The sequence below is a fragment of the Acipenser ruthenus genome, chromosome 6 (assembly GCF_902713425.1).
Source record: "Acipenser ruthenus chromosome 6, fAciRut3.2 maternal haplotype, whole genome shotgun sequence".
NCBI classification, from domain to species: Eukaryota; Metazoa; Chordata; class Actinopteri; order Acipenseriformes; family Acipenseridae; genus Acipenser; species Acipenser ruthenus.
Window position 1 is genome coordinate 65,796,623 of NC_081194.1, and position 19,567 is coordinate 65,816,189.

The 19,567-nt window shown below is 40.5% G+C and overlaps 3 protein-coding genes across 6 annotated transcripts in view; 2 read left to right on the top strand and 1 right to left on the bottom strand.

The window, feature by feature from the left end:
• mtmr9 (myotubularin related protein 9) overlaps positions 1 to 1,496 on the bottom strand; it is a 38,538-nt gene extending 37,042 nt beyond the window's left edge. The window contains exon 1 of one of the 3 annotated variants that reach the window (XM_059025695.1): positions 1,424 to 1,496. The gene's annotated coding sequence lies outside the window, so the exon portion shown is untranslated. Of the gene's footprint in view, positions 1 to 1,014; positions 1,092 to 1,423 lie in introns of those variants that run through there. The other 2 variants (XM_059025696.1, XM_059025694.1) reach the window with 2 other exon arrangements.
• LOC131737321 (type-1 angiotensin II receptor-like) lies at positions 456 to 4,657 on the top strand. 2 transcript variants are annotated; one of them, XM_059025698.1, is made up of 2 exons: positions 456 to 567; positions 2,836 to 4,657. In XM_059025698.1, the coding sequence occupies exon 2, from the start codon at positions 2,855 to 2,857 to the stop codon at positions 3,929 to 3,931; it is 1,077 nt and encodes a 358-aa protein (XP_058881681.1). In that variant the 5' UTR covers positions 456 to 567; positions 2,836 to 2,854; the 3' UTR covers positions 3,932 to 4,657. The 2 variants fall into 2 exon arrangements, with proteins under 2 accessions (XP_058881681.1, XP_058881680.1); XM_059025697.1 differs by lacking the exon at positions 456 to 567 and adding an exon at positions 1,873 to 1,922.
• A 13,279-nt stretch (positions 4,658 to 17,936) lies between these two features.
• LOC117411439 (XK-related protein 6-like) overlaps positions 17,937 to 19,567 on the top strand; it is a 99,379-nt gene continuing 97,748 nt past the window's right edge. Inside the window, exons 1-2 of the mRNA XM_059025699.1 lie at positions 17,937 to 18,076; positions 18,160 to 18,902. Coding sequence (XP_058881682.1) covers positions 18,331 to 18,902 — 572 coding nt within the window. The 5' untranslated portion in view covers positions 17,937 to 18,076; positions 18,160 to 18,330. The remainder of the gene's footprint in view (positions 18,077 to 18,159; positions 18,903 to 19,567) is intronic.

Consider the following 19,567-nt stretch of genomic DNA (forward strand, 5'->3'; position numbering starts at 1 on the left):
GGTTGAAATTCTCAAAGCAATACTTGTACAATACAATAAAGTATCCAAACAAAACAGAATTGCTGGACACCTGCAAACCACTCCCTTCCCATTCTGTAGTAATTATATATATATATATATATATATATATATATATATATATATATATATATATATATATATATATATATATTAAAAGTTTAGTGTTATGTAAATTATGGAACCAGTAACCTTTAGTCAGAACGTTACAGTTCTAGATTGAAAACCAATCGCACTTTTTTTTTGTTATTATTTTTTTAGTCTTGGTCTCATGAGGACATCTGAACATTAAGGCACCAACTCAAATTAATCTGAGGTAATTGGTGCATGTTGCAAGGATATGTAAATGTCAAATGTTGCATGTGTAATTTGCATAACCAGGGGTACTATAAAGATGGGGTGCAGAATAGGAGAACGACATGAGAAGATCTTGTCGCGTTAGTGAACACACCAGTTTAGATATCTTTTAAGTTCCTGGTGGTCCTGTGATTGAGGCTGCTTTAACACTGCCTTTGAGACAACTACATAACCAAGAGGAACTTTTATCAGGTTTGCACTCTACTTTCATTGTTATTTTATTTATTTGTTTTTATTGAGAGGTTTATTAAAGGTGTAATTATGTATTGCAATAATCATATCAGTAGACGGTATGAGCATAGTTTCTACAGCTGACTGTCTGAAAATGAATACTTCAAGGTATCCAAAGCTACTCACTACAAATAGTAACATTATCATTTTTACTATATGCACTTAGGCCTATATAGTGTGTGTTTGTAGTGTGTCGAAATGTGTCAGTTTTTAAATGTCTTTTAGCTTAAATCGTGGGTTGCATTATTACGCGGCGCATACCGACATAGCCTAAACTTTCGCACGGCTTAAACCCCGGCTATACCACGTTGTGTTTGTCGCTTGTGGCGTATATATAAAAACAAACGGCTAAGTAATTTATTCGAGGGCAGGCTTGATGTGAATACAAGTTTTTATGGTAATCGTTACCTTTTTCAGTTGGCTTTTTTCCAATTTGAAAATCCTTTCAGACGAAACGTTTCCTCTGCACCCACTGCCACCAAGTACTGTATTGATTGATCGACAGTGATAGGCCTTCTAGCATCAATTCCATCAAAAGTCTCGCTATTTAAATAGGTAGCTAATTATAAACTGCTATATTTTGAAACAATCAATCTACCAGTTTGGGAGTAAAGCTGATAGGGTCCGGTTTGAGAACGTACAGCTCTATGAAAATCCGCCCTTACACCAACCCAAATTGCTTTACTGTTGTTGGGGGGGAAAACTGATTCCGACCTACCCTAATACTAGAACAGACTTAAATGTGTATCCGAGTAGAAGACACTGTATCAATCAGATGCATTAGTATTAACACAGTAGGTTACAGTAAAATGCATACCGTTGTTCAGAATCAATTCGGAAAGCAAAGCCGTGCGCCGTTCATCCAGCTGCAAACCTATAGTACTTGACATGCCTCCCATTTGTCTTTGCGCACAGTATTTATTCGTCAGCCTCCTTACCGATCATTATCTCTTCAGCGATGTCCACACTGAGACCGGCAACACAAGTCTCTCAACGATTGTATCGGTCTGCTTTTGCTTTTGCATTCGGAGGGAGACTAAATAACTTTAAAAAAAAAACACAAAAAAAAAAAAACAACAACTTTACCACCACACAACGAATACATTATGGCACGCCCTTTTAGGACGCAATTCTCAATTTCTGATATCTGTAATGTTTTTGCTGATATCAAAAAGAAAGATTGATAAAACGGCTTACCATAAAAAACAAACAAACAAAAACAATGTGCGCGCAGTTAAAGTAGCAATATTTTGTAATGATGTTTCCGATAGGCTTCTTACTAGTAATATGACACGTGGTCCAGTCCACTGCACAAGGTGAGTCGCGGATTGTTCAAACACATTCTTATAAAACATATATCTAGTGATCGTTTTGTGATTGTCATTGAAATATAATAATAATAATAATAATAATAATAATAATAATAATAATAATAATATCCTTTACATTGACGTATAAATATGTTAACGATATCCTGCTCATAAAACAGCTGTTCTACATTACTTTGGGAGACCTGTAATTACTTCACGCGACTGCGGTAATAATGATACAAGAATAGGTAGTTCAAAGGATGCTGCCGCTTTGCTCCATGAACACATGTCCGTTGTAAAAAGTGTGAGGAGAGGAGGGGCAACTGCTATTTACCATATAACTTTCCGTATCATATTTTTTTTGTAAGTACATTTGTCAAATGACGTAAAAAGGTAATTTAGGGTGTATCGGCTGAGTAGTCAATATATTTGTATTTAAAGTATATTTGTAAAAACAAAAATCAGTTTGTTACTTGTCTGAGATCTGATTCTGTGTCGTGGCTGCGATTTAAAATTAAAATAAAAACAGCTGAATGTACCCAACATTGACTAATTATCTGCTGAGAAACAGGCACACGCTCAGTTAAACTGAAATGTATATTTTAATGAATGCGTCATACATTGTTTACAAATTACATTGTGTGTAGGGTCTTGCTTGTGAAAATTGGGCTAATCTGTTTTAGTAAAATACAAAGAATAATATGCTGTAGATGTAGGTAGATTGTTAGTCACATTGTTAAATATGTATATAATTACTAATGTATATAAATGTACACTTAACAATAATGACCTCATTTCTGATAATGGAAGATATGTTATTCCCATAGTGTTTTATTTGAATTTGTGAATATGTGGTTTTTAAAGTACATAGGGATTTGTGTCTGTTAATTTTAAATTGTTACCTTGTTTCTTCCCCCAGTCACTTCGTTACACTGAAGATGTCCTTTGGAAGTAGAATCCTGCTGCTCAACAGACCTTTCGATGAAAACACTACAAGTGAAAACTGCACAGTTCACAACAGTATTCAAATACCGATCACTATTGAAAAAGACTGTCCCTTGATGTTCTATTTATTTCCACAAACCATGTCCTTAATTTACTTTAGCCTTTGCTCTGTCGGCATTCTAGCCAACATCTTTGAAGTAACTGTTTTTCTGAATAACATAACAACCTGGAAAACCTCTGGTATTGCACTAATCAATCTAGCATTTGCAGACATAATCACCTTATTTTCATTTCTACCCTACACTGTGTATTTGAATGTTAACTACAACTGGACAATGGGTAAATTAATGTGTCAGATTACAATGAGCAACATAATATTAGGAATCACAGGAAACACAACATTTATTTGTGCATTAAGTTTAGACCGCTTCATTGCAATTGTGTTTCCAATTCGATTTCGTAACCTTCGTACAGTTAAGAATGCATGGGTTCTCTCTGTGGTACTCTGGATGGTGGCATCAGTCATGCCTCTCCTTGTCTTTCCAAATGTCCAGTACAAAATACACAGAGGAAGAGACGGTTACTGTGGTACTCAGTATAACTTGCAGAATGATACAGCACCAGTTTTCTTAAGTAGTTTGTTTTACATTGTACTTAATCTACTTGTCCCTCTGATTATTTTGGTTGTGACTTACATACTGATAGTCAGAACTCTACAGCAGTTCTATAAGAGAAAGAGAGCAACAGGAAACAAGGAAAAAACCATGAAACTAATATCATCTGTGATTGCTCTTTATCTTTTCTGTTGGCTTCCATCACAGCTTCTAAGTGTAATTCTCAGTGGCATTTATCAGAGTTTCGTAAACTGTAAAAACATATGCATGCTTACACAAATAGGCAACAGTTTCAGTGAAATTAGTAATTTTCTTACTATTTTCAATGCCTGCATAGATCCTTTGGTGTATCGGCTTAGCCGTGGCTTCTCGTGCTGCAATTTCAAATTGAAATGCAGAGATATCATGTGTTGCCCATCTGTTTCTCAACAGCAGCTGTCACCTTCCTTAGTATAAACTATACATTTTTCCTATATTAAAAGCTGCCATGCCACCCCCCGCAACAACTTGTGATATTTAAAATATGAATGCAAGACATAGGCACAAACATATACTCTATCTGTATAGTCATAGGTTATTTAATAACAGATTATTGAACACATTTAAAATAAAATATTCCTTTATACAAAAGTCACATATATTCACAGTCTTACACAAATGTCTGACAAGATATTATTTCATGGTTTCCATATTTTTTTATGTGGCTAGTTTCCAAGCAGTTGTTTTTTCAATGCTGGTTGGTGTAGGAATACATAATTCAGCAACTGATCAATCAAGCAGGGTCTTAGTCCAACACCTCTTGTTAGCACCATCATCATAACCATCCTTTTGCTTGTATTGATTTTCTGTTTTTCGTGTTTGGTTTTATGCTTTGCTTTGGCACACAATGATATTTTACATGAGGCTGCTCATGGAATAAGAAAAACAGACCTGCTAACCTGTTCAATTTAATTGAGGTGAATGTTATTGGCTTATTTGTGCATTAAGTTTAGACTACTTCATTGCAATTGTGTTTCCAATAAGATTTTGTCACCTTTGTACAGTTAATGCATGGGTTCTCTGGTTTGTGGCATCAATCATACCTCACATTATCTTTCCAAATGTCCAGTACAAAATACACCGAGGAAAACACAGTTACCGAGCGTATTTCTGTCTGTAAAAGTTCAATGTGCATGTATTGTAATCAACACATAATGTTTAATATTGTTTGGTTGTTAGATTCTAAATAACTTATTTTCATTATTATTGGACAATGTGTTTGAGCTAATAAATAATAATAATAAAACAAGTTTAATAGTTTGCTTTTCACGCTGTATACACACATCCACTGAACAAAGTAATATAAAAAAAAGTTAAACTACAGCTTACTGTAAATACCAACAGAACGTCTCTTTCAAGTGGGATGGTACAGCTTTTGGCCTGTAAAAAGCACACAAGTGCCTGAAGCGTCAAATTCCAGAAAACTGGGACCAAACATTCTGGGTAATTTAAGATATTTTCTTGACAATGTCATTCATATATATATATATAATGGAACAGAGTCTCTCTTTGCTTTGGCTCTTTTGCACCCTTAACACAGCAGGCCCAGAACCACACTTTTATTAAACACAAAAACAAAATAAAAACAAAAAGCCTCACTTCTTCCAGGAATGCTAAATTAAACTTTTCTTCTTCCCTATTAGCCGTTTACCGGTTACCAAAACCCATTTGTACACAAACAAGGTTCACACAGTACCTTTTTCATTCTGACCATACAGGTCTCATCACAAGCTTCACACAGACAGCCCTGTTCCAACGTTTGTGACCTGCTTTCATACCTGCCTGCTAATCACAGGCAAGTATAAAATCAGAACCAGGTGGACCTCATCCTGGTTCACTCCTGTGGCATTCTGGGGAATGTAGTCCCATTACCCCCCATGACTACATCTCTCATCCCCCTACTCTGCCACAATATATGCTAAGGTAGAGTACTCCTTTACCTTTTATCAGAAATACATTGGAGTGTTTGTTACCAATCTGAGTGATTCTAATTGTAATTACTCAGATACTGTGATGTCTTTGTTATGTGTTAAGGTGTCAAGCGAGTTCAGGAGATGCTCTTTCGTTCTAGTTGCCTGCCATACATACAGTACATACACACACACACACACACACACACACACACACACACACACATATATATAGTAACACAGCCTTTTGGCTGAGGTTCGTTTTCACCCTTTAATACACAGCAGACCCAGACACCAAACCGCACTTTAACACTTGCGTGCACTTTTATTTACACAAAACAAAACCTAACTCCCACATGGAGTGTTAAACTATAATTGGACAGCTGAGCAATTTTTCGATTAAAAGTCTGTACACTCACGCACGCACACACACACACACACACACACACACACACACACACACACACAGACACACACACACTACCTTTTTCATTCACCGACAGCCTCTTGCCTTTACACAGACTGCCCTGAACAAACATTTCTATTCATGTTATATACCTGCCTGCTAATTACAGGCAGGTGGCATTGATTATTCTGAGCCAGGAAAACTCTGTTAAATATATATGACATCACTAATCACATAACAAATTCTCCCCGAAGACTGGCCATACGGACATAACACTGGAAAATCATAGTCCTTGTGATTGGTAACATGTTCAGTAACTGCATTAGCATTCCCACAATGTTTGCTGTCAAGCTAATTATTTCACCAGTGTTCTAAGTAAACCCAATGAACTCAGAATACAGTAGTGCTATAGAATTAATTAGGGACCTTCCATGTATTACTGGAACTAATGTTAAACAAGTCATATCCAAACGCTATCAGCAATATCATACAAACAATATTTTCTGTATCTGGAATCTGCAACATTGGCTTTCTTGTATTAACTGCACTGTTTCACATGGCAAAAGGAGTCACTGCATTTTCTGCATTATGTGTATGTTTGCACTGTGATTAACCATTCTTCTTTCAAACTTTACAGTTGACTATGAATGCTTGCTAACACAGTGTTATGCTGCAAGCCAATTATGACATTAACATGTTTAGGTACAATTGCAGATACCTACCTTAACTTGCAATTTTCTAACCTTTTGGACTTTTGCAACCAAACCTTAACGTTACTTTAACAAAGTTTTTGCCATTGAAATTCCATTGTTTTGCAGAAGGCATCCAGGAAAATCAAACAACCACATCTGCCACATAATGTAGTGGTGAAAACATAACTTGTGACACTAAATAGCACAGAAGATTTTTTTTTTTTTTAAAGCCAGATTTATTGAAGTGAAATCAAATGTGAAAAATGTTAATCCCTGCCCTGAGACTGGAGAGGTGGGGACAGCAACGGCTGTCTCTGAGGCTGAAGAGGAGGGGACAAATTTGAACAGTAGTGCCAAGGGCAGTTATTCTTCATGTTGTATGGCTTTGTCCACTCTCTCTAGAAAGATCATGTAAGAATCATTTTAACTACCGACCATACCATAACAACAAAAGTGAGATGGGGGAAAATTAAAATCGTATTTCCTAAATTAAAAAAAATGATTATTAGTTTCACCAGTGTTGAAGGCACTAACACAAAAAACATGTCACTGATTACCAATTTTAATCCAGACAGAAACATAGATGCGACCTGTGTGTGCTGAACTATATTTTCCATGTCTCCCTATTCAGTGCAATGGAATGGTCACAAGTCACTCTGCCTAGCAACGACATCAGACAGCAGTGATGTTGGGGTTCAAAAAACTAGGCCCCCAAAAAGTTATGACTGCTCAGTTGCACATCTACACCCCCAGGACATGTTCCTTAATTTGCTATATTTTTTGAGCTACAATTGTATAAAAAAGCATCTTAATAATTTCTAAAAAAAAAGAAAGAAAAGAAAACAGCTGTTTTTTTAAGCCACTCTGTATCTCAAAAAGTTTTCAACCAAATGCTACCCCGTTCATACGGTTTGTTGAGCCTGCCAATCCAATCACACATAAAAATGTTCATGCATATTGGTGGTGTTTTACCCCCCTTTTGAGCTGGTTGTAAAATCGACTTTAAACAGTACCTTCGTTCAAACCTTAACTATGTCTGCGCAACTGCCCCCATGTACAGCCTGTAGCATTTCAGGGCGGAGGCTCAGCGGAACCACCAGCTGCCAGCGGTGGTGATCCTTGGCCGGGTCTCGCCAGCGGTGGTAGAGGACTCTTTCCTTAGTTTTCAGGGTTCCAGAGTGCTTTGACTGAGGGTGAGAGCCAGGTGAGGTCTTCCTTGCGGGGCCATTGTTCTGCCAACTTCCACCGGGGGACGGGGTCCACCTCTGGGTCATTGCGCTGCCATTGGCTGAAGAGGCGAGGGATGCTGCTGAGGTCGCTGATGGCCCTCACCTTGGACTCTTGTAGTCAGTTCTCCTTTTGTTCCACACGGGAGGAGTACTGGCACTGGGTCTGCGTAGGGGTGATGGGAGAGGACATCAGCGTTGGCGTGGTGGATGCCAAAATTGAACCCTTGCAGGGCCTCTATCCAGCAGGTTACCTGTCCCTCTGACTCTTTAAAGGACAGAAGCCACTGGAGCGAGGCGTGGTTTGTCTGTAGTTGGAACCGCCGCCCGTCCTTTCACCACAGCCAGCAGCTCTCGTCCGCCTTCCTCAGTGTCTTGCTGAAGTAGGCCACCACCCGTTCACCTTCCGGCGTTTCCTGCACAAGCACTGCCCTGATGCCCACGTTGCTGGTGTCAGTGTCCAAGGTTACCTCTTTCTTCGGGTCAGGGAAAGCGAGGACCAGAGATCGGGTCAGCTCCCCCCGGAGCTGGTCGATAGCCTCCTGTCAGTTGCTACCTAAGGTTGGATTCACCACCTGAGGTATGCCAAACCCAAGCATGGCACCATCAGCAATAGGAGCCTGGGCCCGCTGCGCCATCGCCAAACCAGCCAGTGACCTCTCACGCCCCCCGTACTGTTGCCAGACCACCAGCCTTTGAGGGGGCGATAGCGGAACTGTGGCAACAGAACTGTACCGGCCTCGCTGCCAATGAGCAGCAATAACTCCAAGGGCTCCTGCTAGAGTTCCGGGACATCTTCTCCACAGCCGGATCAAGGTGGCGAGGTCAAGGCGAGCCCCAGTCTTGGTGAGCAGGTCCAGTCCCAGGATACACCGGTCCCCAATGTCGGCGAGCCAGAACTCGTGGTCCAGTTGGCGGTCCCCGCAGCGGACTTGCAGTACTTGCTTGCCGTGGATGGGGGCGACATGGGGGCTTGCCGTGGATGGGGTCGACAAAGTCACTGTCTTTATCTGGGCCGTGGTGGCATGCCTTGCCTCCAGGTTGCTCCCCTGTCACTGGGGAGTGTGCCAGGATGGATGAGGCTCATGGTGGACTGTGTCGATGAGCACTGGGAGCGTGAGCTTGTTGAATTGGCACACGGTATACAGGCTCTTCCCCTGACCAAGGCATCTGACTAACTCAAGGGAAGCTGGAGCGGAGGGTGCGGGAATGCGGGTTGGCCGTTCCTCCTTTAGACCGACCCGCTAGCGTTTCCCGACGGCCCGGCAAGCTTGAGTTGCTTTCCGGTGCTCGGATGTGAGCGTGAACTGGAGAAGGCGTGGCGGCAGGCCGGTGGTTTACGAGGTAGAGGTGATTCTGTGGCCTGGGAGGCACAGACAAGCTCTTCCTCTTGCCCCCCGTCGCTCTCGTCTGATCCGGTAAGGTCTCCAGCCCTGACTACCTTGGTTCCGCTGCGGTGATGGGCCCTGGCCTCCTCCATCATGACAGCCTCCATTTCCTCAGCCTTCTCAAGGGCTTGGGTTATGGATCTTGGATGGGCCAACCAGATGTGGCGGCGCAGTTCGTTCAGAGAGAGGCTGTGGATGAACAGGTCCAAGGCCAACCATTCGGTGAGTTTGGGGGCACATCCTCAAAGGCTCGCCAGTCCAGGTGCTCAATATCTGCCACCAGGACGCCTAGCTTCTTGCCTGCCTCTCTCTTTCGAGCGTACAGCTAGTCGCGCAGTTCAACTCCGGGGGCCCCCTTCCAAACCAGTGCTGCAGTGCGGTGCACAACGCCTGGAACTCTAACTCCTTCCCGCGGGGCAGGTCACGCAGAGCTTGCTCGGCAGGGTCTTCCAGGATCGCCACCAGGATGGGCCGGAGATTCGAAGAAGGCTCCCTCCATCTGCCGCTGGAGCTCGCGGGAGAGCTTGGGCTGGAGCGTCGGCTGTCGCTGGGCTGAGGCCTTGAAAAAGGCGCCTGTCATCTGCTACTGGAGCTCAGAGGAGAGCTCAGGTTTGAGCGTCAACTGCCATCTGGCGTAATCAGCATGCTCAGGCTGCTCGGCAGAAGCCCGCTGTCCCTGGAGCAGGGCAGCGGCTCTGGGTCCCGTGGAGCACATTTTCTTTCCCAAGGATAGTGGTTGTTCAGTACTCCTAATGATGATTTATCTCTCTTATTTTACAGCTGTGGTCTCTGTAACCTAACCTGCTTTAATTACATGGTGTCTTTAGTCACTGTAATTCTGTGCTGAACTACACTGTAAGATTATTGGCTGAAGCAGTTTTGATTGAGACTGGATTCTCATTGGTTGCATATTTAGTACCTGCTCCAATTGGCTAGAAATGGTTACGCCTTTTTGGCACAGTGCGAGACTGACAGTTAGCAATTCACCTTTCAATTAATTATTTCACAGGTCAATCGTGGAGCAATCGATTCACCAAGAAGCCTGTCAAGCCTTTCGAATGGATGAATTGACTTATTAATTTATGAATTGCTGCACGAATTGATGAATTAATTTATGAATCAGAAAAGTTTTTCATTTTTTGATGGAAACATCGTTCAGCATAAGAATCGGGTTAAAACAGACGGCCACCAAGCCTAGGGAGTGAACTATGCATCAACAACTGCTGCTGCAGAGTCACTTACAATAGGACCTCGGTTTTACATCTCATCCGAAGGAAGATATCAGATTTTCAGATATCAGAAATGCAACATTTCATACCAGGTAAACATCTCAACATGTCTGTCTCTCACCAGCGAAAGTGGCTGTTTTGTTTGAAGCTTTGATGTTTCAGACTGGAATCCATTTTGTCTGTTTCAAAGTGTAAACGCTGACCTGTATTAAAACACATCTCTTTGTGAAATAATATTTTTCTTTACAAAAGAGACATGCTTGTTAAGAAAGGATTTTAAACTCAAAATGCAGCATTGTGACAGAAATACAATGATTATTGGTTGTAAATCTCCCTCCCGACCTGTGAAGGCGCTAAGCAGCGAGAACAGAGTTTCCTGGACGGGCTGGCCTGACAGTCCTTTCCCAGGGTTCAAGGGAAGTCGGCCAGCCAGGAAGGGGGCGGAACTCCGTTGCATTAGCACATTGACCAGCACAAAGCTGGAACAGCACTGCACTACTGTCACAAAATAAACTGTATCACCCACCAGGAGCACTACTGCAGGCACCCAGGACTGGGGACCGTGTTAGTATTATTGTGGGGTGAATATGTTGTGTTTATTGTTTGGGACTGCAACCCGTTGTTATTTACTCCGTGCAATACACATTGTTGTGTATTGCCAGGGTCCTATTATTTGGTCACCAGACCTGGATATAATAAAGCCCCCTTTTCCAACTGGATTATAACTCTCTGCCTGTTTAATCACGCACTGCATCACTCCTGCACCTGTATCCACTTGACCACTTTGCCACAGGCATGAATAGTTTTTTCATCACAAATACAGGGGTAAATTTAAACACATCACCCCATTAAAGAAGACAAATGAAATATTAACTTTGTACAATTGTGTTAGGAACTCCTTCCACAGAAAAAAAAAACAAAAAACTCTCAGTCAAAATTACAAAAATAAAAATGTTAAATGTCCTGGGGGAACTAAAAAAATGTTACTTGAAATCACCTGTGCTGAGTAAAATGCAAGCAATTTGAATAATTTTAAAATAGCATAGAGAACATTGTTCAAATACTAGTGCCACTCTGCAGTTCATGTTTCTAGTATTGAAAGGGTTACTAAACACCCTGCAAAGGAACACATTTCACTACCTTTGCTGTGTCACCCGTTGTCGGTAATCTAGAGTTATATTTTTAAACATATTGCAAACTTGTTTTTACATTTTTAGTCACACATCAATCAACTGGGCAATACTTTTCTCAACATTTGCTTGTTCATTGATGTGGGATTAAAAATGTAAAAACAAGTCTGCAATATGTTTAAAAAATATTGGATGATTTGCTATCTTTGTGATGTTTTACATGACAGCCAATTTGTCTTTTTTCAGCAAGGCATCTTGATGCGCTATAGGAAATTGGTGTACTGGTGTTAGGGCTGCTAAGTCTGAAGAACTCTGCACTTTGATAAATATGCTGGGCTTGAGGTTGTTGAATCAATGTTTAATTGGGTGCTTTGTAAAGAACTAAAACCTGTCCCTCAACCAGACAGAAGATTGTTGCTCATGAGTTTCTGGCTGGACTACAGAGATGTTTGATATAGTACAAAATTGCTTCAAAAGCAAATTGTTGTAAATGTTTTATTCAACAAACAGTGCAGCAGAGTTGCTTTGCAGTGTGAGTTTTTTTTACATATCACTGAATTGTAAAAAAACCCATAAAACTGGGGTTATGTCTTGATACTGTACAATAGGGTTGGAACAATAATCAACCATTGCAGTATTATTGCTTATTTTCTTGTACTGAAAGATATGATTGTGTTTCTGATAGTAATATGTAACGGGCAGTGTTGTGTGATACACTGCCGTTACAGATTCTGTCCCCTGTCTGTGAGATGAGAGGAGGTTAAAAGCTCTTAAACCACGAATACACAAAATCCCAGCTCTTTCGCATAGTGGTTTAGACGCGTGCTTGCTGTGCACAGGGTAGTTGGTTCATTCCTAGCCTCTGCCCTGTTACAAATATAAATTTAAAAAGGATAAGCCCCACTGCTACCAACATGTTGAATTCCTCTCTCTTCCTGAATATTAGGTGGGCAAAGGGGAAATGACTTTAATTCAAACTCCCTTCTGTTGTGGGTAAGATCAGTTGTATAGCTTCATTTTAAGTGTGAAATGCACATATAGAAAAAGAAAATGATTAAGATTGTGATTATCAATGATCATTTTTAGCCAGTAATCAATAACTGTACCATGATTATACAATATATAAACACTGTACCAGTTAGCTCCTCTAATATGGAAGCAAACTCACTTGTCATTGTATAAAATACAATTTAAAAAGAGTGCAAGAGATGCATTTAGCAATAACAGAGTTAGTTAGTATATAATACAGAATTGCTGATGCAGCTTGAAGCATTCCGCATTCAGTGTGTGAGTTATTGTGCTTATTGATTAATGCCTTGCACATGTAAGAATCTGTCTTCTCACTTCGGTCTCTTCCGAACGCATGGACACCAATCAGTTTGGTATGCATTAAAGACACACTGGTACAGTAGTAGTCTGCAATACAGACACTCTTGCACCCACCCTCATGTCTCTTTCTGTTAAATTATGAGAATTATTTGCTTCTTTCCATTTTAAGCCTACACAGTTGATCTGGAGTATTTTATGATGTGCCATCTCTAGTTCCTAATAATTCCTAATAAAGTGGCCAGGATCTGAGTTATTCACCGACAGCTGGTTCTCTCTTGTGTACTGAATCACTTAACTATTGAGAAAATATATTTTGAGGCTGCAAAAAGCTTGCCCCTCCCATGCATGAAATGTTTATGAAATCGAACACAGCCCACATGTTGTTCTCTAGGGGCTGTGGGTGAAAAATGTAGAGTATATAGGATCTGATGAATAATGGAGGAGAGCTAATCTGTGGCAGGTCTCCATTGCACACTGTTCATCTTACAGTCCACAGGTTAGCACAGCTTATCAGATGGGGCTGCTATGGGTTACCTGTAATATTTAACTAACGGTTATCAAGACCAGAAACAATGTTGCAAAATCCTTGCTAACACTGCCTCCTGTATTTTAGAACAGTATGGCAGTGCCAATTCTGAATAAACTGGTAGTACAAACCAGCTGCCATGAGTTTACAGGGTGTAATGTAATGATGTTCTGGATTGTGTATTTACATTGCAGTGCTTTTGCATTTACAGTGTTGAGCAGAACAGGGACTGTATTCAGTTGATATAAACAGCAGGATTAAACAAGTACTAGAACAGCTCTAACTGTCTATGCCAGTCTCTTCAGTGTTTTATTGTCTGTGAATGCCATGGGGAGACCCAGTTTAATGATTTTAAGGGTGGATGTACATATAGACCCACCACTGTTTCAACAGGACACATACCAGAAGAAAAACAGCTATTGGACACTAAACTAAAACCAAACAACCAGCAGATCTAGTTCAAGGTCTCTTGAGCACTCTCAAGCTGTCTGTTTCTGATTTTGAAACATTAACATGGATTTTTGTCATGAAGTAAATTATAGACTGGAGTAAACTCCTAAAATATATGGCCTGAGGCCTACACACTAGGATGCTAGGTAGGTTTTTGGAACTCTCACAGTTTAATGAAATATACAGCAAGCATTTCAATAATATGATACAAAACAGTTTTCATCACAGTTGGAAGGCTGTGCACAACACACACACACACACGCACGCACAATGTGCTCACTTTATCAGCAGCTATTGGCAGTTTTACAATTTTATGGCGAGGAGCTAAACCTTAAGATTGTCTAAGATGCTATTCATGCATATGCCTAAACATTCCCTCGGTTTAGCTGAGGTCTGTGGTATAAATAGGATTCATGCCAAGAAAATACACTATATCATGGGAGATACAAATGGAATGCTTAATTGCATATACTGGCACTCTTTTAGTATGAAATCTTTTTTTTCATGCTTTCATTATTATTAGAGCACTCAAATTAACCACATACACTCTGCTTATTGCCACTGAGTACAGATGTGTATCTCTTCATTGTGCAAAATCTCACATCACATTTTTTATAACAAAAGCAATTACAGATTAATTCTAATATTCTATGATTTACTCTCTTTTCCACTTTTCTGTTATTCAGGAGCCTACTAGACTAGAACAATACCCCTTTTCCTTGTCATAATAACCCTGTTAAGGGTATAGGGTTAGAACAAATAAAGTATATGTCCTTCTCAGGGGTGCAAATATTTTTTCTACCTTTAATAAACTCCCTACTACTGTAGGTGGCTGACAGAAAATTTCCCAAACTGCAGAAACATCTGATGGCTGCATGATTCATGTTTTAATCTTTGAACGTTAATAAATGCTTATACAGTTAAGTATGACAAAGACTAGTAAAACTGCAGAGTAACGTTACTCGTTTCAGGACGGCACAGTATGTGGTAAATGGAGAGTGGGAACAATAGTGTGTGGGACTCTATTCTGAATGATTCTTCAATGTTTCTTCAGTCAGCACTGAGATCATATCTGTTAAAGTGTATGAGCGCCTGCGCCTATTGATGAGTAAGCAAATATAACCTAGGTGGTTTGCTGAGCTGCTAGAAATTAAGCTGCTTCTGAATCATACCATTCTAATAAGTTACTTCTGCACAGGAGTTCATTTGTAAACAGAAAGGTACCAGATCACACCATAAAGGAAGAGCGATAGCATTTTTGTTTGTACTGACAATTGCTTCCACATATGCTTCTCACCTGCTTGTGGGTTTCGTGCCTTATTGTTGGTGTTGGGAGCTGCACGTCGACCTTTGACTACATGTAGCCATGCTTTAACAGATTCTGCTCGTTTGAACACTATCAGTGGTGGGCTGACTAATCCCAGGAATAGGATCAATGACTTTTGTTCTTAGAGAGATAGTTATTCAAGTTGTTTTGGGGGGGTTGTAATAAATACAGTCGTTTTCGTACTCATAGATGTTGTATCCTAAAACATATCATTACAGTTCACTTTTGTCATTCAATTTATGGAACACGAAAGTGTGTTTTTTAATTTGATGTTATGTATATAGCGTTATTTTTTGCAACAAATAAGAAAAAAAAAATGTCATCATTTGCAAACTGTATTATTCTCGCCTGGTTATATCACTGTCCAATAAAAATGGTTTTTCACAATCCCTTCATCCTCTTCGTTATCTTCTGTCACTTTGGAAATGTCAAGTTATTCTGCTGAAGTCTTTTGTTTTGTATAATGAACTCATTAGAATAAGGCCTGTGCTTTAGTTTGCACCTTTACCCAGCTTGTTTTCTAATGAAGCTGCACTCTTCATTTACCAGTCCAGCAGGATTGGAGCAGATCCTTTGAATTTGCTTTACCATTGTCTTCTGCAATCGGCAGAACTTCCCATGAAATAATTACATCAAGGTTAAAAGAAGACTTTTCATTTTGTTAACTAACTTTGAGACCACTGGATGTATTTCTGTCCATCTCAGGAACCCACATGCATTACGCAGAATGATTTTCAGTTTTCATTTCAACAGGTAAAAAGCAGATTTAGACAAAATGAAAAAAAAAAACTGTAGTGGAGCAACAGAATTCAGAACCATTCAAAATGACTAGAACACCATCTAGAATTAAAGGAATATAAAAATAGATTAATTGAAATTACATTTGAGGCTCCTTACTGTTTTATAACTGCAGAGGGATGGGGCATTCATTTCCAGTTTTACCTTGCTTACTAAATACCTTGCTATACTTGAAAATATAAATATATTGCATAACAAGCAATTTCTCTTACAGGCACAGTGGTATCCAAAATATAATTACTGGCAATTTACTAGAAAAACAGTAATAATATATACCATGATGCCTGAAGGTTTAAATAGAAAGGAACAGTAGATTGTTACATCATTAGCTACATAGTGAATGACATCACAAAGACATTAGATTTAAAGAGAAATAAATGTGTGGTTACCATGGCATCAAAAGTGTATAAATACTGTACTTCCAATGTTTGTTTTCAAACACACTTTCCTTTGACAAAGGTATGTTAAACATACCGAAACATAGGAGATTTTTCTAAATTGTACCTAAATATGTAAAAACTACACACTGTTATCCAACGACTGTATACAGTGTTTATTAAGGAATAAAAATGCAATTCAGCTATACCCACCATCACTCTCCTCTGGCCTCTTTGCAAGCAGATTCTCATGCTGGTGTATTAATTAGTGGGAGCCTGTTTTGGCAAAGTAAACACTATCACTTGCTAATGCAAACCTTATACTTCTGCCTTGTGGGAGGATTTAGGCCCTGCCTGTAGCTTGGGGACTTTTTTTCCCAGTAACAAGCAATGAAGGTTTTTGGTGAGATTTATGTGGTGGTTTACATTTTGCTGTTCTAATCCAGGTAATTCTGTCTAAATATGGGCAGCAGCTGTTGTGGCTTCATTGTGCTTAACCAGAATCCAAGTGGAATAACATTTAACAGGGGCTGTCTTGCTACCCATATGAAACAGGCATTTTCAACAATAGTATATGTAGTAGCAATATGACGGATACATTTCCAGATATAAGAATATATGTTTCATATAAAATGACCATTATGAGCTGTACATATTCAATAATCAATGACAACAACACTGAGTTTATTATCAGTTATTTTTCCATAGTTCCTTATTTAATGTATTATTTTTTTTATTTTTTTTTTCCTATCGGCAGAGTAGTGCTTAGGCTGTCTCCAGTAGAGATTTAGTGTGGTGCGAATCACATCATTGTGGATTTACTGGATAGCTCCAGCACAGCACTCCTGTCCACTGACACCAATTACAGTGCAGGGCTGACAGTAATGTAATAGATCCCATGCACTCTGATCTGTGAACATGTGATAATGTTAAGAATTCTCTTTTAACGGTGCTTGGTCTGGTAAAAAGTCAGACGGACAACTCATAATCAGAGTTTAACAAAGTTCAGAACACATTAGCACAGGGTGTGACCACTTAAGTGTCAAGGTCTTCCAATACAATTGTGTCACTGCCTGTGCTGAATTTTGGTAAAGGCACAACAATGCAATGAAAAACTGCCCATAGGGGGAAGGCAGTTGAAACCTATAAATGCATATCACATGGTTAAATAACTATGAGAGGCTACTGTATGAAGCTGTGCGTTTGAGGCTTCAACTAATTATTTCAGTGTTGTATTACTTGGTTATGTTTTTGTTCATTGTTAATTTGAAAGGGCTTCAACAGTGTTCCCTTTAGATTATTATGTGCCAGTACCACATTTCAGCACTGCATTAGCTAGCATGTGTGAATACACCCTAACCCGCAATATGCCAAAGAAGACATGAGATGTCAACCACCCTTCTATACCAATGGTGAAAAGGTGATGGATAATCCTGGAAAATAGTGTGTACTGAAGTTATGGATGCTCATATAAATGCGAACAATTACGGAATTAAATTAATTAAATTATATATATATACACACACACACACGCGGAAACAATTGCTGTCTTTAAATGTGGCCACTAGATGGCAATCATAGTGAACCCTTGAGAAAGGAAGTGACGTTTGGAAGCGGGTAACAGGTCTATGACTGACTTGGAAGGCAGCAATTGGATTTAGAAAGAGGTTTGATTTGTACTTCAGGACCTGTATAGAGGTTACTGGGGAATAAAATATCTCACACTGGATAGAAGTGCATCTAAATGCACACATTTGTTGGCATAATATCCAAGGTGAATATGGATTTCAAATGATACTGTTTTGTAATTGAATTTTTCATTGATGTTATTTAACCCTGTCGACTCTTGTGTTGCAGTAGTCGAGGTGCTAGGGTGGGACAACAGATTTGGGCATAATGAGCTAATCCCCAACCAAAAATAATCGAACACTAGATGGCAGCCACATTGAAGGAAGAGTGGACGAACAGGTATTTAGGAAGTGACGCCACTAACCTCGGAAGCCGGAGGGGGGAGCCTGAGAGAGCAAGATGGCAGCGAAATCTGATGGCGTGGGGGTTCTTACCGGTTTCGCCCAACTGCACAACCTGGACGAAACGTTGGGGAACGGCGAAGGGGATCCGGGGGAGAGCAGCTCCATCCACATCTGTCACTGCTGCAAAACCTCGTCATGTTACTGGGGCTGCCGAAGCGCCTGCCTGCGCTCTCTCCTGGGGAAGGGGAAGGAAGCTAGGCGGCAGCCGCCGCAGGAGGAGCGCCCCTGGCTGGACTGCCTGTGGATCGTCCTGGCGCTGTTGGTCTTCTTTTGGGACGTGGGCACGGACCTGTGGCTAGCGGTCGACTACTATTTCAAGCGGGACTACCTTTGGTTTGGGCTCACCCTCTTCTTTGTGCTCGTCCCCTCGGTGCTGGTCCAGATCCTGAGCTTCAGGTGGTTTGTGCAGGATTATACCGGAGGAGGTTTGGGGGCGGTGGAGGGGCTCAGTCGGAGAGTCCCGGTTGCAATGGGCGCTGCCGTTCATGGCAGGGACAGGTGCTGCAGGATCTCGGTGTGGATCTGGCAGTCAGTCATACACATCCTGCAGATGGGACAAGTATGGAGGTAAGGGTGGCTGGGATTTTTTTTCTGTTAAATGCAGAACTGCCCCCCCCCCCCCCCCCCCCCCCCTCAAAGTCAGTGACACCTGAATTAATCAAACTGCATGCACGAGAGCTGATTGTGGAGCAAAAATGGTTAATTTAAAAAAAAAAAGAAAAAGAAAAATCTCCAGTGCTGTTGCTGCAGCTGCTGCTAAATATGCGGGGCTGATTTTTTTTTATCTGGTATCTGCACTGCACTGTCGGTCAGACAGCAGAGACGTGAGCTGGTTGATGTGTTAATACGTGTGGTTTTGCAGCTGTTGCAGCTGCTCTTGGAGCGTATATCTCTCCGCTCAGTGATAGTTATTGAAAAGTTTCTTGTGTTTAGCAGGCTGGAAAAAAAAAAAAACGTTCAACTTGAAACGTGTATGTTCGAGCGCGCAAGATAGATGCTGTGCTCGCACAGTCAGTGCATGCTGTGGTGTTCGGTACGGTAGTGCATGTAAGGTCTCGGAGCTGTGCATCCTGCATGACATTACACTAAACAGCAATGAGGCAGCTTCTCGGTAACACCAAAATAGAGTCGGTGATGTAATTGTGTCCACAGGTTGCAGTAATAAATGTTTGCTAACTGTTGCATTTTCGTAGTCCTTAATAATATTACTCAATATCAAAATAATTCATATA